The sequence below is a fragment of the Prionailurus bengalensis genome, chromosome F2 (assembly GCF_016509475.1).
Source record: "Prionailurus bengalensis isolate Pbe53 chromosome F2, Fcat_Pben_1.1_paternal_pri, whole genome shotgun sequence".
Taxonomy (NCBI): Eukaryota; Metazoa; Chordata; class Mammalia; order Carnivora; family Felidae; genus Prionailurus; species Prionailurus bengalensis.
This window is the reverse complement of record NC_057353.1, coordinates 23,908,963-23,935,351: the sequence shown is the minus strand read 5'-3', so window position 1 is coordinate 23,935,351 and position 26,389 is coordinate 23,908,963. Positions and strand designations below refer to the sequence as shown.

The window sequence follows — 26,389 nt, the reverse complement described above, 5'->3', positions numbered from 1 at the left end:
ATGCTTTGATATGGAGGATATGTAGAAATCCAAGACATTTCCCAAGCACTCTAACTTGGCAGAATCCAACCTCCAATGTCTATCTCCTCTGAAGATCTTGTTGGGGTTTAGTTTTAGGCTTTGTCAGGATAAATGTAGAGCAGAGGTGTTCAACTAAAGATGATTTTCTCCCCAGGTGACATTTGGTAATACCTGAAGATGATTTTAGTTGTCAAAACAGGGAATCGATGGGGAGCTACTGACATTTAGTAGGTAGAGGCCGGGGATGCTGCTAAACACCCTCAAACACACAAAGCAGATCTATACAACCAGAATTACCTGGCCCACAATATCAGTAGTGACAAGGTTGAAAAACTTTCTTCTAACTTACTTGAGGGCATAGTCCTTACTTCTGCCTGGAGGATTAACAAGGTATTAACAAGGACCTCTAGTGACTTTCATCACTACTTGATGTCTAATATCTCTGGTTTCTGGTGAGCCTACTATAGTCATGCTCTGAGGATGGTATTTCTGACAAGATGATCTGTAACATCACATTGCAAAGAAATGAGCACAATCTGCAGTCATTTTTACAACATAGCCATCTCTGCTTTTAATACTAATCATTTTTAGTTCATATCAATTTTTCAATGTAAATCTTTACTTTTTTTGTTCACTGACCTTAATAAATGGAATCACTAAAAGTATATCATCATTATATTTTTATTATATATATTTGATGTTTGTGACTTTGTTGAATATCAGATTCTTAAATTCAAAAGATACCTTAATCTGATGATACAAAAAGGTATATGTACTAGCCACATGCCTGAAAATTTACCTATCTGATTGATTAGGAATTAACTTATATACATGGATGTGAATATTTCTGTTAGCATGGAAACCTGACCCTTTGCATTACATTTCATTAACATCTTTATATTTTCATCCATACTATCGGTTTCTCTTAATAAGGGAATTTAAAGACAGCACCTTGTAATCAAGGAGTCAATGTGTAAATAATGAGTACAGTAAAATGCTGAAAAAAAAAATTCTAACCTTCCCAAAGGAGCTTTATGATGAGGTTTTCTGGATGAGATACACTGCCTAGTGGAATCAGAGTAGATCAGGGCCCATCATAAGTATGTTTTGTCTCAAGCTCCACATGTTCTTGTCATCATATACCTCAGAGCCTGCTCTACCCTGCTGCTTTTGACCCATATGTCGGTCCTTCCTCTCTCCTAAGACAAAATCCAGGGCTCAACTCAAATGCAAGTAATCTAAGATATTTCTTTCATCAATGCACTACCCTTCTAATCCATGAAGTGAGTTCTCTTTCTCTCCCCTATCCATTTTCACAATGTCATACACAATTAAAACTATTATCCTCACTCTAGAAATTATACTTCCTTACTTGGTTTGGAACCCTATCTAGTGTTGGGTTACCACAAGTGTGGTAAGTTAGAAAAGCAAAACATTCTGATATGAATATATAGAGAATAACAATATAAATGAACCAAATATTTGGCATAAACAATATGAAGGTTATGACTAAATATCAATTCACTCATTGCATTAATTTGACTTTTGTGTCCATACCATGGTGTCTTTTCCTTTTCTGAGCATATGACATCATTTGCCTTTCCATGGGTAGTCAATATTGTTGCTTTTTGACTTGCTAGCAAATTCAGGGAAAATAAAGTCAATTAGGTTCTCATTTGCTTTGTTCATTGTAAAATAAAAGTAGTATTCAGTTTCTTTTGATGATTAGAATAATGGTTAAGCTTCACAAGGCTAGAAATATGGATGGTAACTTGAATATCCATAACCCATAATTCAATAAAAGAGCTCTATCAAAAATATACATAGATATCATAAAAGTAATCTTTGAAACCCAGTAAAAATGTAAGAAAACTATTTTGAAAAAACAATATTCTCTTGGTATTTATCATTTTCATGCCTATCCCATTAGGTAGCTGCCAAATAATCTCTTTAATGGTCAACAGCAATATGTTATTCTTTAAGCTGACACTCATTTTAATGATAAAATTGTGTATTTAAATAAATCATGAGTCAGTAATTGTCATAAGGAAAATATGCCATCTTGTAAGCTAAATATATTGAATACCTAATTTCTGCTTATTTTACTCCTTCCAATTAGCACAGTATACTTTGATTTTAAATGAAAATAAATCTTGGGTTTTTTTGTTGTTTTTTGAGAAAGCGAGCAAGCATGAGAGGGGCAGGTGCAGAGAAAGAGGGGGACAGAGGATCCAAAGTGGCTCCACACGGACAGCAGAGAGCCCAATGCAGGGCTCAAACCCACAAACCCTGAGATCATAAGCCGAAGTTGGACACTCAATCAACTGAGTCACCCAGGTGCCCCAATAAATCTGTTTTCTCAAAAAAGATTACAAAATTGGTACTTTTATAGTTCATATTGATTATCCAATTACTTTTATTGATCTTACAAGTAGAATAGTATCTTGATCTATTACATTAAACAACACCAAAATATATACAACTCTGGTGTTAATAATAACTAAAAATCAAGCAAGCATTTATAACTATCTGCAATTAAGGAAAACAGATTCAAAAGGCATATAATTGCAATAACAATAAAATAGTATTTATGTACTAAGACATACACAGCCAACCTAAATTTAGTACCTCAGACATTTTTATAATTATGATATTTATACAAACTTTGGAAACTGAGGAGCACACTGGCCAGTCACCAATGATCTTGAAACAAAATAGATAAAAGTGCTTATTTTGCTAATAGTATATGTTTAGCTCTTTAGTTTGACATTGTGTGGTACTGTTATCCCTTCTAAAGCATTAGAAATCAATACTACATGTGCCTCAAGCTTTTGTACAGATGAATGATCTGATGAAGATGCCCTCATTTCAGAAACTAAGGTCATTAATGTTTATCTTCACTTGAGCAATTTTAGGTTTGCTGAACCTAAAGAATGCCCGACCTCAGACTACTATGTGAACAGTGGCATCTAGTGGTCATTATGTCCCCTAACATTTTATAAGTCTAAACCCATGGGTATGCATGAAACAAGTGAAATCACCATGATGCATCATCTTTAATATTGACACAAGCATATTTCCAATGAAACCGTATCAGAAAATTATACTTCCCAGTAGACTTTCTCTGATTCAGTAAATTTAAGGAAAAGCCAGCACTGGGCTTCTAATCTTTATTCTTGATCAACAACTTTTACATAGATAAATACCCTTTGTAGATTTTTGTAAAAATCCAACTTTGTCTTCTTCATGTCTGAATTCTTGCTTCTCGCAGAGTGATATAAAGATCTCTGAAACACTATAAACTACTGAATAATCAGTTTTGTGGCTCTTTTATGAACATAGGGATTGGAATGTCCCAGCAACAAACAAATCCAACTACTCTATATGACAGTGCACAGGAGGGGCAAAATTAAGACATTCTAAAAGCCGCCAGTCTGTTCGTTATTATTGGATTAAGTTTACACTGAGATGTTATCAATTTTTGCAAACAAGGAACATCCATTTCCTCAAGATTTTCTAAAAACAACTGATTCATGAAATGGAATTATAGACTCATTTTACCATCAAAAGTCATTGTTTCCTAAGTTTGACTGTTTCCTATTAATAAAAAAAGTCAGTACATTCTTTGGCTATTTTGCAGAGCCAGCCTGAGGCAATCCAAGCTTTTGTTATTTTCTTGAACCTTAGCTCATCATTCTCTATACATACTTCCTGCCAGAGACCTAAAACTATCCCCCCAATTCCTTTCAGGGCAATGCCAGGGAAACTGTATCTTGCTGTCACCATGAAAAATTTTTCCTAAGCACAAACTGTATGATTCCATAGTTGTTCATGGGACACACTGGGATTATCCCTTCCAGATGGACTGAGGTACCCCTGAAATGCCTAGACACACATGAAGAATACAAGTGGACATTACTATTGGCTTATTTCATTTCCCCTAATGGGCTAAGACTACACTTTTCTCTTTCTCTCTAACTTTTTCTTTCTCTTTAACCTTTTAAGGCCCTGCTAATAACAATAAACAGATGCAAGGCCTAGACAACAGTTTTTTAACACACCAGCTTCTTCAAAATCAGAATAAGCATATTTAGTGCTCCCAGATCATTCAAACACCTACTACCTAGCCACGTGCCATGCTAGGGATTAGCAGAGACCTTCACCTGACTCCCACTTGTGTGCTAAAAGAGGCTGTAGAAGCCAGGACCCCCAGTGACTAGAGAAAACGGTTCATAGGAGTGATATTTCTCAGGCAGCATCCAATTAGGGAACTATGAGGAAAAGAAAGGAGCCATTTTATATCATGTAAATGCTAAGCAGAAATGTTCCAGTAGGCATTTCACACCCAAGTACACAAGCGGTTAATCTTATTAAAATAATGAGTGTGATGCATATGCATTTAAAATTAATACTAAGGTCAGATGAGGAGCTCTGAGTGTAAAGCCCAGGGTTTTCTCCAGTCCACTCCCCCAGTAACTCCCTAGTCTCTTCCCAAGTTTCTCAATTACAGGAAGATATGTGAGCAATGGCCACAAGTAGTCAAATGTAATGTTTACTAAGGGGACAGGCAGCCATGAATTGTGTTGGAGGCACCTGGCAGTTGCCTTCTACCGCTCTTCACTATACAGACTTCATTTTCCCTCTTGTCCTTCTCCCTGCTCCCTTTGTGTTACTTATTTCTGCCTGAAGCTAACAGTGATCATATGACGTGCTGCTGTGCCCCTGCCACTATCTGAACTGGTTTAAAACAAAGGTGACCTCTGAATTTCCAGGAAAATGTTGCTAACGACTCAACACTCAGCACATCCAGATAGTCTCAAATGAACAGCTATGGGCAATCACAGGCTATTACTGTCTGCTTATAGTAAGAACCTTCTCCCCCAAAATAATTCAGAACTTGAACTGACATTTTGAGTTGAAGGTCTGATTCTCTGTCACATTTACATTATCTTGACCTTGCACATTTTAAGGATGGATTAGTTCAGGTTTTCAAACAAGTGACCTCAAAGTTACCAGCCCACAAAAACACTTTCATTATCTCCTCTCCCCACATAAACTATCCAAAGAGTAAAGTAAATTATGCTTTTTACTAATTGCCCAGGGTCATTCTCCACTGGGCCTGGAAGAGTGGACAAGGGTCTAGTTGAATAGCTGGATGAGTTGCCACCATGAGATCCCTACAAGTCTAGAAATAATTTGGTCTGGGTCTAAGTGCTAATATCATGCTGCCAAGTCTCTTTCTGAAAAGCATAAAAGCAAAATATCCCATTCCTGCGAGCAAACCAACCACAAGGGTGGTGCCAAGAACTTTTGGGGCCCTTTTCTTGGCCACCCGGAACGCTGTTGGCAGCACTGCAGAGATTAATATATTGTTGACATGTCCTAAAACCTTGTTAAATGTTTTTCTCTTCAAGACACGTTCGTAATAGGTTTCCAAGTTTGGTCGCTTTCCATTTCCCCAGTTTCTCCTCGCAAACCCCAGGAACTTCAGCCGATGCAATGTGACAGCGAGTGAAACGTCTGCCAGGGTGAAGGATTCTCCGCAGAGCCAAGGCTGGCGGCCCTCTTCTAATCAGAGAAAGGGACACAGAGAGTTAGGGGCAAGTGCTGTACAAAGAGACTCTGGCTGGCATCTTTTATCTCGGTCTTGAGGGCGAGTGTGAGTACAGCAAACGATGAAGGCCATGGTATGTTTTCTTGAGAATCAAGCTCAGCAAGTAATTGTATCCTAAAACAAAGCCCATGCCAATGTATCCCAAGCTAAGGGAAATTTGCTTGATATCTGTCAGTCACCTACATCCCTGGGTCAAACTAGAGCCATTTGAGCTCAAAGCCTTTCATTTTCAAAAGGATTCTGAGGAAGTGAGAGCCTCCAACCCAGAGGAGTCAACAGATCTTTCTTCCTGGTTTAGGAAAACAGCAGATAAGCTTTAGAAACACCCATAAAATTGGGCCTGAAATGTCACTCAAGTGACTGCGGCTCCTAGTTACTTATATAAGGCAGAAGTTCGTATTGGGAAGCAACTTTCACATAACATGGTCTTCAACTTTGTTGCCAATTAGAATGGCACAAATGGTCCATGTGCATGTACCTGGGCAATGGCTTGGTGATGCACTTAAGCCCCAAAGTACAATGCACGGATGCTCACCAGCCAACCTGCAGATATACACAGGCCAGGACCTGTTTTATACTCCAGATTGGAAGTACTGTCCCTGCCCAGAAAAAAAACTAGAGGGACCATTCAAGCAACTACTCAGGTTATTCAACCAAATGAACTACTGTAATTACAAATGTGTAATTTGTAATTCCTACAAAAGTAGGAATCTCCCAGCTATAACTTCAAATTGTACGGAAAAATCCTCCACCAATCACATTTCACATATACACAGACTGGGATACCATGAGTTGCCTGGGTTTTGCTGAGTTCAGTATTATTGTTGCCATGATAATTTAAACTGCCCGTGAATAAAAATAATAAAAACAGATTACAGGATGTTTTTGGCAAAATCTAAAAATATTCCCATAAATAGCCTGGTGTCCAGCAAAAGAGGAAAAAAAAAAAACCCACAAATGAGAACCTACCTGGAGTTTCTTCATTTCTTCTTTGCAACTCAGTTTCAACCTGATCCAAGACTTTCTCCAATTCATCGAGAATTTTCTTCAAATATTTGACATTATCATGGTCAAGAAGCTTTGACTAATTAGCAAAAATAACAAAAGAGGTTATTGATGCCTGCAAAAAAACAATCAATATAGAGCAAAGCAGATATAAACTCTTCCAGAGCTGGAGTCTATTTATTCGAGACAATGAGAAGATACAGAATAATGTTAAAGCAAAAGCAAACTTGAGGGAAAATACTCTGGCTTGGAGAATACTCCACGGGCCAGATCCAATGCTCACTGGCAACCCCTGTGGGACCAGAAATGGCAAGGAATATGAGGGGCACAAAGGGACTCCTCTCAACCCCAACTAATGAATGGAACTTCAGCAGCTTTCGAGGAATGAAGGACTGAAGGGTCAGACACAAGGAATGCAGAGAATTAAGGAAGAGGGGGTTTCTGAGAAACGGGAACTCTTGCACTTTTGGTGAGAATGCAAACTGGTGCAGCCACTCTGGAAAACAGTGTGGAGGTTCCTCAAAAAATTAAAACTAGATCTACCCTATGACCCAGCAATAGCACTGCTAAAATTTACCCAAGGGATACAGGAGTGCTGATGCATAGGGGCACTTGTACCCCAACGTTTATAGCAGCACTCTCAACAATAACCAAATTGTGGAAAAAGCCTAAATGTCCATCAACTGATGAATGGATAAAGAAATTGTGGTTTATATATACAATGGAATACTATATGGCAATGAGAGAGAATGAAATATGGCCTTTTGTAGCAACGTGGATGGAACTGGAGGGTGTTATGCTAAGTGAAATAAGTCATACGGAGAAAGACAGATACCATATGGTTTCAGTCTTAGGTAAATCCTGAAAACTTAACAGAAGACCATGGGGGAGGGGAAGGAAAAAAAAAAAAAACCTTAGGCAAACCATAAGAGACTCTTAAAAAAGAATAAACTGAGGGTTGATGGGGGGTGGTAGGGAAGGGGAAGTGGATGGTGGGCATTGAGGAGGGCAACTGTTGGGATGAGCACTGGGTGTTGTATGGAAACCAATTTGACAATAAATTTCATTAAAAATAAAGGCAAAGATAATTCTATCAAAAAAATTCTATCTCTTCTTTCAAAGAGTGGAAAGTAACGGGTGCTGTGTATGAAGTCATTTCCTTTGAGAAGCTCCCTTAGCTAAGATAAGATGACGGAAGATGGGAGGTTGAGGAGGGCGAAGAGTGTTGATGTTGGCTACATTTTTAATGTGTGAGAAGCGTGCATGTGTTCTTGGACCATGAGGAAAGAATCACTAGAGAGAGAAAGGCTGACTGTAACTGATGAATCAAAGCCCACGGCCTCCTTAGGAGGCAGACAAGTCAAAATGGATTAACTGAAAATGGATTAAAGCCTTGAACATAAGACTTAAAACTAGAAAGCTCCTAGAAGGAAACATAGGTGGTAAACTCCTTGACATAGGTCTTGGCAATAATTTTATGAATCTGACACCAAAAACAAAAGCCACAAAAGCAAAAGTAAACAAGTGGGACAGCATCTAACTAAAAAGTTTCTGCACAACAGAGAAAACCATCAATAAAATGAAAAGGCAGACTATTAAATGGGAGAAAATACTTGCAAATTACACGTATGATAAGGGCTAATGTGCAAAATATATAAAGAACTCCAAAACACAATAACAAAAAAAAAAATCTGATTTTAAAACGTGCAGAGGATCTGAACACTTTTCCAAAGAAGACATACAGATGGCCAACAGGTACATAAAAAGATGCTCAACATCACTAATTATCAGGGAAATGCAAATCAAAACCACAAGATATCACCTCACATCCATTAGAATGGCCATTATCAAAAAGGCAAGTAATAAGTGGTGGGAATGTAAACTGGTACAGCCATTATGGAAAACAAAATAGAGGTTCCTCAAAAAATTAAAAACAGAACCACCAGGTGATCCAGCAATTCTACTTCTGGGTATTTATCCAAAAAAAAAAAAAATGAAAACACTAACTTGAAAAGATGTATGCACCCCAGGTTCATTTCAACTTCATTTACAATATCCAAGATATGGAAACAACCTGAGTGTCCATCCATGGATGAATGAATAGATGTGGTATATACACACAATGCAGTATTGTTCAAGCATAAAAAAGTGAAATTTTGCCATTTTCAATAACATAAATGGACCTCAAGGGCATTATGCTACGTAAAATAGGTCAGACAGAGAAAGACAAATACTGTGGGATCTCTCTTATATGTGATATCTAAAAGCAACAACAAGACAAAACACCAAGCTCACAGAGACAGAGAACAGATTGATGGTTGCCAGAGGTGGGGGTTAGAGGAGGAAGAAATGGGTGAAAGATAAAAAGAAAAAAAAATGAGGGAGGGGAGTATATATAGAATAAGCTTGCCAATTGCCTTATTGGTATTAAAAAACAAAAGTCAAAGGTCTAGCTAAGTGGAATACCTGAAGTGACAGACTCCCAGTACATATTATGAACTTGCTTTTTACGTTTTATAACTTTCCTTGGCAACCAGCATGGGCAATACCTGCCTTTTTATAGGCAACCGTCATTAGGTTTGAATATCAAATCTAACAAAGAAAACTTCTTTCTAAAAGCAGAGCATAAGCCAAAGGTAACATGCACTGGTGACCTGCAATATTTAAGTGAAGATGTTCTAGAAATAGTGATACTTTACCAAAAGTGGAACATTTGATACAAACAGTGGATGTCAATTGAGGACAGCCTGGCTTACTCACTTTAAGTCGCTTCTGTTTTGCGATGTATGCCTCTTGTAAATCCGGGTTTTCTTCAGCAAGTTTTTTCAGTTCAGATTCTGTGTTACCAATTTGGCCTGAGAACAAAATCATTTTTGAAATAGTAAGTTATTTCCTCCCTTCTACACAAGAAACAAGGAGAAACTGGGAAACTCCATGGTAAGAACACGAGCTCTGGGATTCACCCCCTTCCTCTGCCATGGCCTTACCCTCTCTGTGCCTCAGTTTTCTCAAATGCAAGAAAATGCTTCAGTTTTAATTTCAGTTTTCTCAAATGCTTCTCAGAGCATCTGCTGTATAGGCTAAGGATTATATGTGAGACACCCAGGAAAGCACTCACAGCAAGGCCAGCACATTAGAAGTGCTCAGTGCTCAGTAGTTGTTCTATCTTTCAATACCTTTCAAGTTTTCTATAATGGATTTCTATATGAAGGGAAGGCAAAAGACTCATTTGAAAAAATATTAACTCTAAATGATGGAATTATAGTCAGAACACTTGTTTCAAATCATATAATGAGTATTTATGTAGGGAAGGAGGAGGAACAAGAAGGTAAAGTGGGAAGAGGAAAAGGAGGACGGGGAAAGAAGAGGAGAAAAAGGTGGAAAAGTACAAAACGAAAGAAAAGTAACATTAAAAGAATTATAAAGGTGAGATATGATGTAATGGAAAGAATGTAGTTTCTGGAATTAGAAGATCTGCATTTGAGTGTTTCTAGTCAAACATCCCCAGAGTCCGACCACAGCCACCTTCCCTTACTTTCCTATCCCAGTCACATGTGCCATAGAGCACATCTCCTTCTCCACATCCCATGCACTGACCATACTCTGTCCTCAGAAAAGGAGAGAGCTGGTTATCACAACTCAAATCAATCCCAAATCATTGAATTTAGAGGTAGACTAATGGTTACACAGCCTGCAGTCTGGCTCCCTCACGTAATGAAACAAGAATTAAGGACAAGAAATGTGAACTCAGTTCCCCTTAATCCCCAGCAGTTTCCAGATTTCATGATTCTTAGTCCACATGTCTGTTAGAACATGTTATGTTCTTTTCTTTTCCACAGGCCTCTTTTCTGAGTTTTATCCAAACGTGGCCCTCAAGACTAAGAGCTGGAAAATCAGCTCCTATAGATGATAAAAGTCCAGCTGAACAGCTGAAGCACATATTAATCTAGTGCATGGATCAATCTGTAACATGAGCATCCATGCAACAAACTCAACAACCCTGTGCCCAGTTCTTCATGAGATGTGCCAGGTCTCAAAAACGAATTAAAAGAAACTTGAGACAGAATTCCAAGTCTTTAAGGATTACATACTGCGAATCCTTGTGGTTGCATAAGCTGGGATCATGGAGTCCACAGTTAGCTCAGGATGTAAAATGCAGCCATGTGTATAGGCATCCATTGGCAATGAGTCAAGAAGTTCTCGATAATGTTGTACCCGTGGATAATACATGCTTCCTTTATCAGGCATTAACCTGGGTGTTTTTTCTAAAAAACATATATACAAACATTGAAGAAAAAGTTACAAATGAGATGTTACATCCAAAAGCAAAATCAAAAACCCAAATTTCCTCATCAATGTTTTCAATATTATATCAAGGCATTTAAAAGATGGTATCTCCCCCGCCCAGATATTCAAAATTTGAAATGGGCAGATGTACGAGGCTAGATCCCAAACGATGATCACACTGCAGTTCTCTCACTTCTCTACCTTACAAATTGCTACTCAACCCTCAAGGTCCAGTTATTTATGCCAACTCCTCTGTGGAACATTCCCTAACATCCTACAACCACCAATATCTGATTGGGTCAAATGTACCTCCTCGGTACATGCAAAATACCTTGTACGTATGCCTTCATAGCCTTATCACCTTAATTAGTTGTTTGTATCTTTTTGACCCATGAGCTTCTTCAGGGCAGGGAGCCTATGACCTAGGGTCTACCACAGTGTCCATTATACGTTAGGCCATTGATAGAGGTTGGTTAGGTGAATGAAAGACCATTATGGAAAGATAAACAAGGACCACTCTTTCTGAGGTTCCAATTAATACCAAGAGTGGCCCTGCTGATGCTAGGTGAATGTGAATTGACAATCTTCACAGAATTCACCATGAATTTCTAGTATTTTATCTCTAGAAAGTGGGTTCTGCATGAATCCTCATGTGCTGGTTAAACTCTAGACTACTTGAAGGCAGGGACCATGTACTGTTCTCTGTTGAGTTCCCGGTGCCTAATATAATGTTTGGCTCATAGTAGATGTTCAGTAAGTTTCAACTAATGAATATATTCCCAAATTTCTAGTTGCTATAGAATGTTTGAGCTGGAGAAGCTTTGCAGCAGTTAACAAAGACACTGATACATAGAGGCTGAGGCATTCTCCCCAAGATCCCACAGCTAATTAAAGGCAGAACAACAACTAAAGTCAGTAAGTCCTAATGCAGTGCTCTGTCTTATAACATCATTGTAACATCTCTAAAGGGTTCACAATTCACAGATTATCTAAAAAGAATAAATATGAACCAAATGATCCAAAGATCAGGGCTATGTCCCTTCACAATCACTTCTTACTTTTCACCCTGAAACAGGCCCTGAAAAATGCCAACAAGCTTATTCCAACAAGTAAAAAGAACAGCCTCAATTTTATTAATTTATTTCTTAGTTTGGGTTATTTAATTTAGAATCCTTTTGAGCACCCCACACTCATTTATAAATGTTGACAATTCAGAGTTGGTTGCAGAGCATTTCAGACAAGATCTCATAATGCCATAATCCAAGTGGAACAAGTTTTTTAAGCCAACAGACTATTTCTGACTCTCTAAGAAAAAATAAGATGGATTACTCCTCAAACCAGCACACAAATATCTAATTCCCTGCTGGGAAGTCCAACTCTGAAATCTACATTGGAATAACTGACAATGATGTGTCAGCCACATACTGCTTGTCAACAGTGAATTTACCCAACTAGAGCACACTTTCCTTGGTGATCTTTGAGGATTTCATTTTATCACTAACATCCCAACCAATGTATGGTATAAATCTCCATGAGGACAACAGACTGGAGTCCTTCTCAGGCCCTTGAAATACTAAAGAGGTCTTAACCTAATGTCCTTAAGTGCATACAAGACATAGGATTGCAAAGGAAATTGATTATATTGAAATATATTTATCAAATTATTTTTAAATTATAAAACATTAGTATGGGTGCCTTTTTTAGCACATTAACAATATCTAGAAGCAGGTCTAATAACTACAATAATTTCAAAGTAATTATGAGCATAAGTTATTTTTAAGATATCTACAATAACTTGATATGCTATGAACATACCTGTGATTTCTATTGGTAACAAAGTCACAGGCACTCCTGATCAATTGCTGTGGTTTATCCCTACACTAGAAATGAAAGGAAGTAATGTTTCTGTTGGAAATTAGTGAAAATAAAGATATAATAATTTTTCTCCTCTAGGATCTCAAATCTCCTGAATGCTATTCATAGGCCACTAAGGGCAACAGTTCTCAAAGCGTGGTCTAAGAATCCCTGGGCTTCCCCAAGACACTCTCAGGGGGTCCACAAAGTCAAAGCTACTTTCATAGTAATACTACAATGTTAATTGGTTTTCACTCCTATTCTCTCTCAAGGATACACCAGAGTTTTCCAGAGGCTACAGGACATGTGATGGCTCCATCACTCTGACAGTTAATGAGGTGTGGGCTTATGTATTTGCGTGTTTCAAATTTTTCTCAGTTTTAATTTCTAATTTGGTAACTGTTGATAGATACAGCCCACAGAAACTAAAGCTCTCCAGTGTTCTCCATAACTTTTATGATAAAGGGGCCTGGAAACCAAACAGTTTAAGAACCACTGCTCTGAGGGTCCAAAAACCTCAAGTTAATAACCAAAAATGGTACAGTATTTTAAAATGCTTACAAGTGGTTAAATTTATGGCCAGTGGCTCAGGCTACTTTCTGGTGCCAGGCCTGGGGCATGTCTTCAGAAGAGCATACCACTTCCTTCTGGGAAAGTGAATAAAAGCAGGAAAAACACTGTCTAGTAATTGCTTTCTGGGGAAGTTCCATCTGCCTATGCCTGAGTTCTCAAAGGAATATAAATGTTTAAATCCATGAAAATAAGTTTCTTCTACTCAAGGCACCATTACAATACAACTATCTCCTCTAACACTTTGTCAGACAGACCATAAAATATCCACTGAACCAAAGCTCTCATGCAGCCTCAGGGTCTCTCTTCCAGGACCTCCAGAGCAACACCTGCCATGTGTTGTCATTGTCCTCCTCAACACCAAAGCACAATAGTGTCCACTGCCTCTGGAAACAGTTTTTCAAAAAGCAATTGGGATTTTCCTTTTAATTATACAGATCTTCCCTCTCTCATTCTATTTTATTTTTCAATCCTTCCATAAAGCATTTGTGTTAGAACACTAAAAGGAGAAGGAGAAGAAGAAAAGGGATCACCTGGCTAGCTTAGAGCTATGCAACTCTTGATCTTGGGGTCATGAGATTGAGGCCCACATTGGGTGTAGGGAATGAATGAATGAATGAATAGATAGATAGATAGATAGATAGATAGATAAATAAATAAATAAATAAATAAATAAATAAATAAATAAATAAAAACTGTTCTTGCTATTCTACCTCAGTCAGGAGCGAAAAAGCAAAAGCAATAGAAGGCCTAAAGGGGCAGGGCAAGGAATCAGGGGACTTTTAAGAAGCAGGCATTGAAAAGAGTTTCCAGCATTAGGGAATAGGGTTGCTGTACTGGAAACCAGGATTAGTGACTAAGCTGGAAGAAAAAATAAGAATAAATGAATAAATTGGCAGAAGACCTGACTTCCTAGAAGAACTGAGTAGGGGACAAAGGCAGGTCTTGTATTGCACCAAAATTTTGGCAGCAAATTAGAAACAGACGGGTAGACACAAAGCAGAAATATGAGATAACGAGAGAAAAACATAGCTTTTTAAAACCAGAAAGAAAAGACACAGTGCAAGTGTTCTGCAGCTATTTAACAGGGACAAACAGTTCCCCACATTCTCAAGTCCCTATACTGCCTTGTAGAATAACCATGGCCTTGAGCCATTAAAAAAAATTACATTGTTTATATTACATTACATTGTTTACCCAAGAGCAAAAATTTAAAAGAATTTAGGGTCTTACAGGCTAAGCTTCCATTATTTTACTACATTGACTGCTCTGATTTCCTACGTTCCCCAGTGATGGCAGACAAAGAAGGCATAATTATGTCTTGTTTTCAAGAAAGACTTCCCCCTAGGTCTATTTGAATAATTTTCAGTTCTTTCTATTAGTAGTTCAATGAAAACAGACCTCATTTCTATCTTTACCCCTTTGCTGATTTTTTAATTTTACTTATTAGATCACTTTGTGATGACATCGATATATAAGAAAGTGTGCATCATGTAGCAGAAAAAAACTGTACCCTTCAACTAGTCAAACACCAGGCTATTAAAAAAATATAATAATGTAAATAAGTTATAACCTGAGGCAAAAGTTATGGTTACAAACTGACTACAATTCAAAGCTGTTACAACTTTGGAATGAGAACAATCAAATCCAAACACAGATGAGGAAAAAACACATAATGTCAAATTATAGAAGTTCACTATATGCAGTCATGATCTGAGACAGAGACAAATTTATACCATCATTTTCAATAAGCTTTATACCTTAAATGTTTAACTTCTCTTTATTGGTATTTAAGGCTTTTAACAGAAACATTTGTAATTGGGAGCAAAACTCCTTTATCAGACAGTTTGTTCCAATTATTGTTTGCACATAATATAGAACTAGAGTCTCTGCATTTTGACACCCCTACCTGTCCACTGAAATTGGACAAATCAAAGAGGGGAGAAAAAGTTACTTTTTAAAGCCACTTTCATTGGCACAATCATGAGTTTTAAAAGGTTCATTTTCTTTTCCTTACCACATATTTTCTCCACACTTGGTTAGAGTGTGCTAGTCTACAATTTCAGTAGATGTGCTAAAATACATATAAAGTAATTCAACTATTTATGAGAGGATTTATTAATATACAAAAATATTGTATAATTGGAATAATTGGAAACCCTTACATAAATAACTTTTTAATGTAACAGTGACTTCAGAATTAATGTTCTTTTTAAAAATCTGAGTTGATATTCAATAGATATTGACAAAGATTTTATCTACAAAATATATTTCCTAATGAGACTTATATACAATATTTTAATATCATACCAGAATACTTTATTTCCAAACCAAATTCCATTTCCTAAGAATAAATGATGTATATACAGACCTAAGGTATCGGATATGATCTTCAGAGTACTGTTCTATATTAAATTACCAAAATTTGATATCACCATATGAGATCCTTGATTCCAAGTTACCACTGAGTCATTTGGCAATAATAAATAGTAATGTTCTAGTATTTTGTAGTTATTTCATACTCATTTTTTCAAGTTATCTAGAGGTCAGATTAAATTCACTGAATGAGGTTATGAACAGTATTAGAAATATCCAGATTTTTAAATCTATATTAATAGTGCATATATTCAATTGTTATATCCACTGTTCCTGAGTTTCCCTAGTTTGCTTCATATCACGCCTTACCTAGTTTAATGAATTTCATGCCTTAATATATCTACTCTTCTTTACATGCACAAAGAGAAACAGGTGTCATGTACATGAAAAAGTCTGTAAAAGTGAGTAGTAATAGCACATGCATGTAGTAAAGACAGGTTTGATATTATTTTCAAGTTTATAGAATGAAACTATCTTTTTAGATTAGTAAGATTCCAATGATTAGGAATCTTTGAAATATTCCAGGTCCTTGCACCAATTAACACCCCCAAAAAATAGCTACTAAAAGAATAAAGAAATTGTTCTTCACCAGCCCTTGGTTGAGCAGCCATAACTGAATACTTCTAAATTCTTTGTTTAACCCATGTTCTGACCTCAAGAATAACACTGATATCTACATCTATAGCTTCTTTCAAATAAAAAAAAAAGCCATCATCCAATTTAGATATTAACTATTTTTAGGCTAAGACTTGAAAAAGATTGCCTTGGCTACCAGATTTCTCCCCTAATACTATTAGCTATCTAATGGACTTATCCCAAAAGCATAAGGATGTAAATAGCGATTATATACAAATGTTGAGAAATGTCTACAGGTCAGCAAGCCATCATTTTTAGTACAATTTCTAGCTGGTAAGCAAATAAGGTATGACAAATAACAGCAAAAGAGATACCAGTTGACTATTCTTCAGGTGAATAAATTCACTTAAAGTCTCCTCTTATAACCATGGGCAACTATACATCTCATGAAATCAATTCACTCATTATTCTAAGTTGTAAATGTTCTTTTAAGTTCCACTCATAATTGAACAAAATGTTGCATATTCTGACCAGTTCACAATTTGCCATGTTCCAGATAGAACCTATACTTTTAAAACAACTTCAGATCATACCAGCCTTTTATTATTAGCTTAAATTATTGATAACTTTTTAGCAAGCTAGGTCTCCCATCCTTCATTAATGCAGCTGATTTTTAAAAATAAAATTCACATACTACATTTAGTCTTGTTAAACTTCATCTTAATTATTTTTCCCTTTTATTGTTCCATGACAAACATTTCACAAGCTAGCCATTAACTATCCCAGCTTTTGTCATCCCTTATCTCCACAATGTCTTATTCAAGTCATTTATAGAATTGTTAGGCTCAAGTCAGAGAACAGAAACCTATAAGGACATCAGTAGAGATCCCTGTCCAGGCTCACGTCTATTTTCAAAAGTTCATTTTAATCATTTTAATGATTCATTTTAATCATTCAGAAGTATTAATTAAGCTCCTGTTAAAGAGCTTATATGAAGCACTATATGAAGAACTGGGGATTCAGCTGTTAGTGAGACAGACACTGCCTCTGACCTTATGGTGTTTACCGTGGTCTACCAGTAATTGAAATAAATGTAATAAAATTATATAGGATAAATCTTTAGCTAAATGGGCAACATGTGTAAGACATTTATAAATAAATATTCTTCAATATGGTGGCTTGAATGTACATCACTTTTATCAGCCATTTGGTCCTTCGTTCCACAAGGGTATCTTCTGAGACAATCTGAAGTGCTCTACTTAAACCAAGATACGTTATATCTAGAACCATGCCCAGTACACAATAGATTCTTTTTTTTTTTTTTTTAGGTGTTAAAGCCATTCTTCAGTAATGTAAAACTTAGGCTGGTTCCTTTTAACGGAGATACTCAAAAGTTATATATGTGTATAGATATATATAAAATTATATATGTGTGTATATATAAGTAATTTATAGTGCTGCTTAAAGCTTAAGCAATTAACACACAGTAATTTGCATTAGTGCTTCTGAAACTTTATATATGAATCACTTAAGGATCTTGTTAAAATGCAAATTGTGATTCAAGAGATCTGTAGTAGAGTTTAGGAGTCTGCATTTCTAACAAGTTCCAGGTGATATCAATGCAGCTGGTCAATGGAACACACTTTAAGTAGCAAGGATTGCTAGAATTCACTTTACCCCATCCTTGACAATTAGGATAGTAATATCTGTCTTGTCTGGTTCTTTTCCTAATATCCATAAGTTCTTAATGACAAATATAAATTATCTTAATGATAATTGTGATAACCCACACATGTTTATTTTTTATTTTAATACTTTGGGATAAACTTCATCTGTAGACTACCTTTCATTTGGAGAGTCTGGGTGAATCAGTCAGTTGAGCATCCAATTCCTGGTTTCAGCTTAAGCCATCATCTCGGGGTTCACAAGATCAAGCTCTATACTTAGCATGGAGCCTGCTTAGGATTCTCTCTCTCCCTTTCTCTCTGCCCCTCCCCCATTCTATCTCCCTCTCTCAGAATAAATAAATAAACATTTAAAAAAGAATTAAATAGACTAGCCTTCATTTATATAACTGTTTTCTTGCTGTCTTCATATCTAAGGGTTTGGGGTCCCTTAATCTTCTTTTAACTCTTCCCAATGGAGTGACTAATCTCCTGGGAAAGAGAAAAGAGTGAAGTAAGAGTTTATTGGACTTGCTTTATCTCTGCAATTGATAAAGCTCTATCACCTAATCTAAGAGGATAAACAGAGAAGTCAAGTCACCAAGGATATGCAACAAGTTAGCCAAAACTTCAGACTAAGAGCTAGGATCCTTGATTGTTTATTCTATTGGTATAGCCAGAGTTAAAGTCCTTAGTTTCCATATTTTCATCTTAACATTTAGCCCACAGTGCCTTCTCCTCTGATTCCATAAGTAGTAAGAAGAAGAATTTAATATTTCCCTTCTTTGAGTAGGGCTCAGAATGTATTTCAGTTTTGTTTTTATACAATCAAAGTAAAAGAAAAAGCCTAACGAACACTTTAAGAAAGCCTAATAATCATCATTACCATGTTGTAAAGTAACATATTTTACATTATTGAATATCTTAGAGAAGAAAGAATGCAAGAAGAGGAGGAAGAAGTGGAGAATGGTTAGCAATAGTAGTTCAAAGGATGCCAACAAGATATTTAAGTATGATTTTCCATTTATGTATCTTTTGGAGACTTTTGATGATTTAAAACAGAATTATTATACCATGATTTTGCTTTATTCACATTATAACCACTTCTCTCAAGAAATACAAATTACTTAACAGACCTGTCCATTTCCAAAAAGCTCAAGGTTGAGAAAAATTGTCTTAAATCAATTTGCCACCATTTTCAGTACTGTCCCCAGCATATAGATATAAAGAATAGGAAATAATTAAAAAGGAGAAACAGTTCATGACACTCTTTGGTTTAGGGGTGCCTGGGTGGCTCAGTCAAGCATTTGACTCTTGGTTTCAGCTCAGATAATGATCTCACAGTTCAAGAGTTTGGGCCTGTGTTTGGCTCTGTGCTGACAGTGTGGAGCCTGCTTAGGATTCTGTCTCCCTCTCTCCCTGCCCCTCCCCTGCTCGCTCTCTTGCTCTCTCTCTCTCTCTCTCAAAAATAAATAAACTTTTTTTTTATCTTAAAAAGAAAATAACTCTTTGGTTTACACCAATGGCCAACTCTAATTAAAACCTCCAATCAGAATCCTAGGAAACCAAACACTCGGAATAAGAATAGGGGCAGCCCACTGTCAATCTAATTCCCTGGGGTTCCCTCTACACACTTTTAGGTCCCATACCTATTTTCCTTCTAAGTACCTCAGGCACTTTTTTAGCCTAGTAAGTTCCTTTCTTAGTTTCCAGTAATGTGGGGTTATATTCTGGTTTTATCCTGCCCAGTTAACATCAATGTAACTAGTGGCAGATGGAAAGCAACTAGATCTCATGTAGCTTCTTTTTCAGAAGAGCACTCAGCTGAAAGCTAGGAGCCTTCTGTTCTCTCAGTTGTGCCAGTGATCAGCTATATGATCTTTGGCAAATATTCAAGATATAGTTCATCTCAAAGGATTGTCATCAGGAGCAAGCAAGATGATATACAAGTGGCAATGACTATGGGAGACAGCTGGTATAACATGAAGGTATGGATAGGAAAGACCTGCATCCCAGCCCCACTCTGCCATTAAATATCTGCATTACCAAACAAAGGCAACCGCTTTGTTTCTCTTTCCTCATGTACAGTGGGAATAACTAGTCCATCATGCCTGTCTCAGATGGGTTCGTTTGAAGACTAAATATAACAGAATTATAAAGCACCTGACATAAAACAGGATGTCAATAAATGATTATTACTTAAAAGCATTTTACAAAGTTAAGTCTTAAAATTCTTCACAAAAGATATAAATTTAAACTATAGAGCAAAGATCTCCACATATACCAACATTCTATTCTCCCCTGCCTACATTTGATTCCTCTTTTTTTCTCCTATGGTGTTTAAGGTGGAACTATTTGGTAGACTATATAAAGCTTATTTTCATAGTGTACATTTCAAATAATTATGAACTTTTACTTCGAGGCTAAAAATTCATCACCACAAACCACACACCTACAGAGGTGTTTTGGAAGTGAATTTAAAAGGAAAGTTCCAACATTAAAATTTGTAGTTTATATAAAATCTTTTAAGAGTTACACTGGCTTACATAAAATTTATGGTATTGACCTATTTTATATTTGTGTGCTTATGGAAATGGAAAAGGTTTTTAGCATGAAACCATCATCATAAAACCAAAAAAGGAAGGAAGGGAGGGAGGGAGGGGGAAAGGAAGGAGGGAAGGAAGGGAGAAGGAAGGGGGGACATATATATTTGTGTTGAAAGTAAATCCAAGAAATCACAAATAGCCTTAACATTACCATCCAGGAAAGTCTGTTCAAGATAATCAATGATCTGAGTGGCCTCACAAATAATGTTTTCCCCGTGGATAAGGACAGGCACTTCTCCAGTTGAGTTCAAACGCATAAACCAAGGCTCATTGTGCTCACTCAGGGGCAGACTTACATCATGTTCCTCGCACTTCAATGCCTTTTCAGCAATTACCAATCGCACCTGAAAGAGTTCACACTGGTTACTACAACACATGTAGGCTTTGAATTAAATGACATCCTGGATACCATTAAGCAGACTTTCTGTGCTTCCCTACGTTATTAATATTCTCCACATTCTTTTTAACTATTCCTAGTCTAGGAATTAACAAGTGAGATATATTCTAGCATCTTACTCATATAAATTAGGATAATAAAATAAGGAATGAAAATAATTCTGGCTATATTTATTCCACAGTGACTCTCCATCACCACTACTATCTTTGCGTCCTAAACCTAATTATGTGTCCTCCCCAGACAAGAATCTGATATATAGATGTGCTAGGCCTTGTTGACGAGAGCGAATGCGTACCAGAAAGAGTAAAAGAAGGAACTGTAAATTATGCATGCGGTTGCATGAAGGAACTTCCCTCTGCCTCACTCCCCTAAGCCCAGGGGACAAGGCCTCCTGGCCGAATACCTAAAGTGATGTTTTTTGTTTTTTGTCGCATCTCCTGAGTGGCAAAGCCTGAGTCATACCCTTTCCATCCCAGACTGATCATTCGTGCTCCCTCACAGCGCGCATCCCTGCCCTCAGGGAGCGCCTGCCCGAGTTAGGGCTTTAGAGGCCTGCTTGCAGATGCGCCGGAGTACCCGAGAGAGCCCTGAGGGAGCTGTCCCGGTGCTGAAACCCGAGCCGCGCCGCCCGCCCCAGCAGAGGCCTGTAATTACCTTTTGAGAGCTGAAAGAATGTGTCCAGTGGTACAGAATGAGCCTAACCTCCGCGTCCGACTTGCCTTCCGCCATCAAGGGCGCGCCCCCTCTCTGCTCGTCCTGCTTCCGAGCCATTTTGGGGTGCGCGAGTACAGTAGGGCCTTGCCCGTCGGCCCTTTATTTCTCCCACCCACACTGCCCCGCAAAGCGTCGTTAGTTTTTCCGAGTTGCCGCCCGGATCCGGGAAAGATGGGTTCGCGCGGACGAACAGACCACTGGGAAGTGTAGTTTCACCGGCAAGAAAGCTGCAGCGCCGCGTCCGCCGAGATGCGGGCGTGTCTGCGCGCCTGGAAGTCTGGCGTGTGGAAGACACATGGAAGGCGCAAGTGGATGTGTTTGGGGAAATAATCTAAAATTAGAGTCCCTGAGTACTAAGGTTAGTAATGAATAATGTTGAGTGCAAATTACTCATTGGTTTGGTAGGGTGGAGTAGAGGTTGCTCACGTATAAAAGCAGCAACTTCCTAGGATACTTAGGTTTCCTCTTGGAGGGTTTGTGCCCCAAGCGGAGAGGAAGCTCTGGTTGACAAAACAGGGTGAAGATCCGTGAGTTTTCATTAGAAGATGATCTTATGGAGTCATGCAAAGGAATAATAATAAATGATAATAGATCTCATAACCAACGACGACTTAAAACAGCCTAGTTGTTAAACACAGAATTTTTAAAGCAGAACTACCCGGGTTCATGTACTGGTTTTTGAAGTGGAGGTGATAATTCTCTTTAACCCATAAGGTTTTCCTGACAAATAAGTAAATACAATGTTAAACCCTCAAAATAGCCTGACATGATGTAGACAATAATATTCACAAGTTCGGTTGCTTTATAATATCCTCTTCATAGCCAGAGTGAAAACCATAATTTTATACTAGTTATCATTGTAGACCTCTTAAAATTTGGCATAATATTAAATTAATAAAAATTCTCCATTAGCCAATGTGTTAATATGACCATAAAATGAATGTTTGTATAACTCATTCAGTAAATCCTTACTGAACACCTACTACATTCCAAGCAATGCAGTAGGCTCTGAGAATACAAAGACCGGGCACTCAAGAAATGTCTGGTGGCAGAGACAACAATATAAATAGACAACACACTAGAGATGAGAACTGTCAGCCTTAGAATGAACACAAGGTTCTATAAGAAAAGAGAGGCAATGGGGCGCCTGGGTGGCGCAGTCGGTTAAGCGTCCGACTTCAGTCAGGTCACGATCTCGCGGTCCGTGAGTTCGAGCCCCGCATCGCGCTCTGGGCTGATGGCTCAGAGCCTGGAGCCTGTTTCCGATTCTGTGTCTCCCTCTCGCTCTGCCCCTCCCCTGTTCATGCTCTGTATCTCTCTGTCCCAAAAATAAAAATAAACGTTGAAAAAAAAAATGAAAAAAAAAAAAAGAGAGGCAAGTATGCAACTCAGGTCAAAAAGGAAAGACAAAATCTCATGAGGTCTTTCCTCCCCTTTACAACACTTCACTGTTGTTCTCTATAATTCTTTTATAATTTTTAAAGATTTTAAAATGTCTTTTTATGGATATAAGCTATGGGTTAATAAATTAATTAATATGTTAATTCAATATGCAAAATGACCCTTACCAAACTTGTTGTTTTTTTTTTTAATCAGTTCACTCTTTATAGTAGAAGAAGGAAAAGTAAGACATTGAAATGAGACAGAGTGAGGTTTAAATTCTGGCTCCACCCCTAACTTGACCTCTCCTGAGACTTCACTTTGTCATGTGTAAAATATGGATATATAAAAATATATGGCTGCTGTGGGAATTTAGTAAGAGAATGTATATAAAGCACTTAGGATATTGCCTGGAATATAGCGGTTGATGAAAGTATATGTGGAAACCTCCTCCATGAGATTAAGAGGACATAATATACTTTCAAAATTTTTACAACTACCTATATAATCCTCCATTTCCATTCCTCTTCAGAAAAAACTTCCTTTTAAATTCTTCAACTTCAGTTTCCAACAAATACTATACAGTTACCTTTCTTTAATTCACTCGCCTCACTATCTGAATAGAATCAACACTCTTGGCAGCTCTTTTGTCACTTGCTGCTGAAAGCATTCTCACAATAAATCTCAGGTCTGTCAAACACTGAGTACTTTCTCTATCATATCTTCCACAAAGCCATATAGCAAACACTGAATGAACTGATCCATTACTGTGTGGGTGTTTAATGTTAAGTATTCATAGATGTCTTTGGGAGTACAAACGTATACATAGCTTCTGAAGGGAAATTCATACATATGCATCAGAAACCTTGAAAATGGGCATAACTTCTAACCTAGCTATTCTTCTATTTTCAGTTTAACTAAGGAAGTAACTTTTAGCAAATCCCAGCAGATGGCCCTAAAATTCTACTTTCCCTTTCGTCAGTGGTAATAGAAATTTTAGCTAAGCACATACCTGCTGAGAATAAAGACTGCATGTCCCAGGTTCCATCGCACCTAAATGTGACTTTATGACTACATTCTAATAAATGGGATGTAATGGACATCCCATAGGGCAAGTTATGGAAAGTTTTCTTAAGAAAACTGTTAGTCCTGTGCCTCTTCTTCTTTATCCCATCCTGCTTCTGGGAGGGTGAATGCTGATTTGGACCATGAGGGGTGGGACCACATCCCAGGGATGACCAAAGCCATGAGCTGCAGGGTAATTGAGCCCCTAAGGACCTGGAAGCAGAACCAGCCGCCACACCAATCTCAGTCTGCAAACCTCCAATTATTAGCTAAGCCATTGTAATTTTTTGTGATTACCAGGTGCTATTGCCTTAACCCATCCTCAAGAATATATCAATCTTATAAAATACAAATGGCTTTTATGTCTTTATGCTTCTACATATAGTAATTTTTCTATAAACAGATATGTGTTGCTTTTACCTCTTAAAGATGTGAACATTAAAACAACATCATTAAGTAAACGAGATAAGGAAACATGGTGGTGTTGGGGGGTTTTGTTCTGTTTTAATCATGCTAGGGGTAGGAAAAAAACTGTTACATCTTTTCTCATTGATCCATAATTCCTGTTATTTTCCATCCCACTAAAATCCACTTGTAGGTTATATGAAAAAATTTATTATCCATTCACTTGTTTATTCAGAGATTTGACTAAATTGTGTATATATTCTGTAGCTGTGTGTCCATAATAATAGATCGTGGGTTCCTGGAGAACAGCAGCCAGATAAAGGTCAATTTATCTCTTCAATATGCATTGTTGATCTTGTCCCAGGAACAGTGCTAGATACAGAAGACAAGGAGTTCAAACTCATAGTCACTGGGAACTCAAGTGTGAGGAAGAGAAATGAGATTTCAACATATGTGGTAATTGCTTTGATATTTAGGAGATTATGGTAGGAATACAGACAAGGCACCTCATACAGATGGTCTTCCCAGAAGAGGTGATGATCTTTACTGTAACTAGTACCATAGTGGTGCAATTACCAGTATATCCATTGCTATGCTCCCTCTGGCTCATACAGGCTCTTGAGAGCTGATGGTTACATTTTCAGGAATTTTACAAGCTGGATGTTCAACCCAGCCATTACTAAAAATTATGTAAAATTGAACTGCATTTAAATGAATGATTTTTAAAATAAAGCTAACAAGAACTCAAAACTCCTATTTTGTTATTATTTATACTCTTGAGTTTATTTATGTCTCTTATATCTGTGATGGAAATCATATATAAGGGTGTGCTACAATGCATCCCTTCCTAACTCCCTGTTCAGGGATGCCATGTTAGTAACTTGAAATTAGTCATGGTAGGGGTATTGACACTACAGAAATCAGCAAGTAGTATATATAATGTGTTTGTTTTTTTTTCAAGAAAGTTGGTTTTTAAATATTTACCAGCACACCACTGAATGCACATATTTAATATTTAATAAACTGTCTTGATCAGGAGAACTCTAAGTATATTTGTGAATGCATACATTTGTATGTTAATTTGTACTTGGTACCTTTCCCAACCGGCTTTAGTTCTGCTTCCTTCTCCACTTCTCAGACAACCACTCCCTACTTCCTTTTCATTCTTTTCACTGTGTTTAGGGAATAAGTAGATATGCATGCATCTATCAGCCCACTTTCAAACAATGAGCACTTTCTCTAGCACATCTTCCCAGCAGCACAACCATGAAACACAGTAAACACTGAGTGAATTGAATACTGCATTGGTGTTTAATACTAATAATACCTTCTAAACAAAAGGCAAAATGTAGAATTTTTTTGCATTAAAGATCACAGACCACTTTCTTACAGTTTCATTTGATCCCCATCATAGCCTGTAAGGCAGCTACTGCCCCTAATTTATAATTGAGGAAATAAGTTTAGCGACTGAGAGACTAGTCCAAAATCCTATAGTAAGTGAAAGAACTATAACTCAAATGTGACTTTTCTGACTACTCATCAAGGTATTATTTTCTACTACATTATGCTAGCTTTAAGCCAAAGTTGTGGACTTTCAAGCTTTACACAGCCTGTGACAGACTTTGAGGAAAATACAGTCACCTTCTTGAAGATTAGCCCCACAGTTACACATATTTCTATTAAAGCATAAACTGTCATATTAAATTACTGTTTACATATCTTCCATCTGTGTTGCATTCTGAGCCTTGGTATCCCTAGGAACCCTAAATAGTGCTTGGTACATAAAAAAAATGCTCCAAACTGCTTTTTTAAAATTTATTAAATATTTATTTACTTATTTTGAGAGAAAGAGCTA

The 26,389-nt window shown here is 37.3% G+C and overlaps 1 protein-coding gene across 5 annotated transcripts in view; it reads right to left on the bottom strand.

Moving 5' to 3' along the window:
* Positions 1-2,402: 2,402 nt before the first annotated feature.
* Positions 2,403-26,389, bottom strand: part of GDAP1 (ganglioside induced differentiation associated protein 1) — a 46,664-nt gene continuing 22,677 nt past the window's right edge. For 2 of the 5 annotated variants that reach the window (XM_043601221.1, XM_043601222.1), the window contains 5 exons: positions 20,725-20,917; positions 10,732-10,905; positions 9,401-9,495; positions 6,605-6,719; positions 2,403-5,589 (listed from right to left, as the gene is read on the bottom strand). In XM_043601221.1, the coding sequence (XP_043457156.1) occupies positions 5,207-5,589; positions 6,605-6,719; positions 9,401-9,495; positions 10,732-10,905; positions 20,725-20,917 (960 nt within the window). In that variant the 3' untranslated portion in view covers positions 2,403-5,206. Of the gene's footprint in view, positions 5,590-6,604; positions 6,720-9,400; positions 9,496-10,731; positions 10,906-20,724; positions 20,918-21,624; positions 21,838-26,389 lie in introns of those variants that run through there. The other 3 variants (XM_043601220.1, XM_043601223.1, XM_043601224.1) reach the window with 3 other exon arrangements.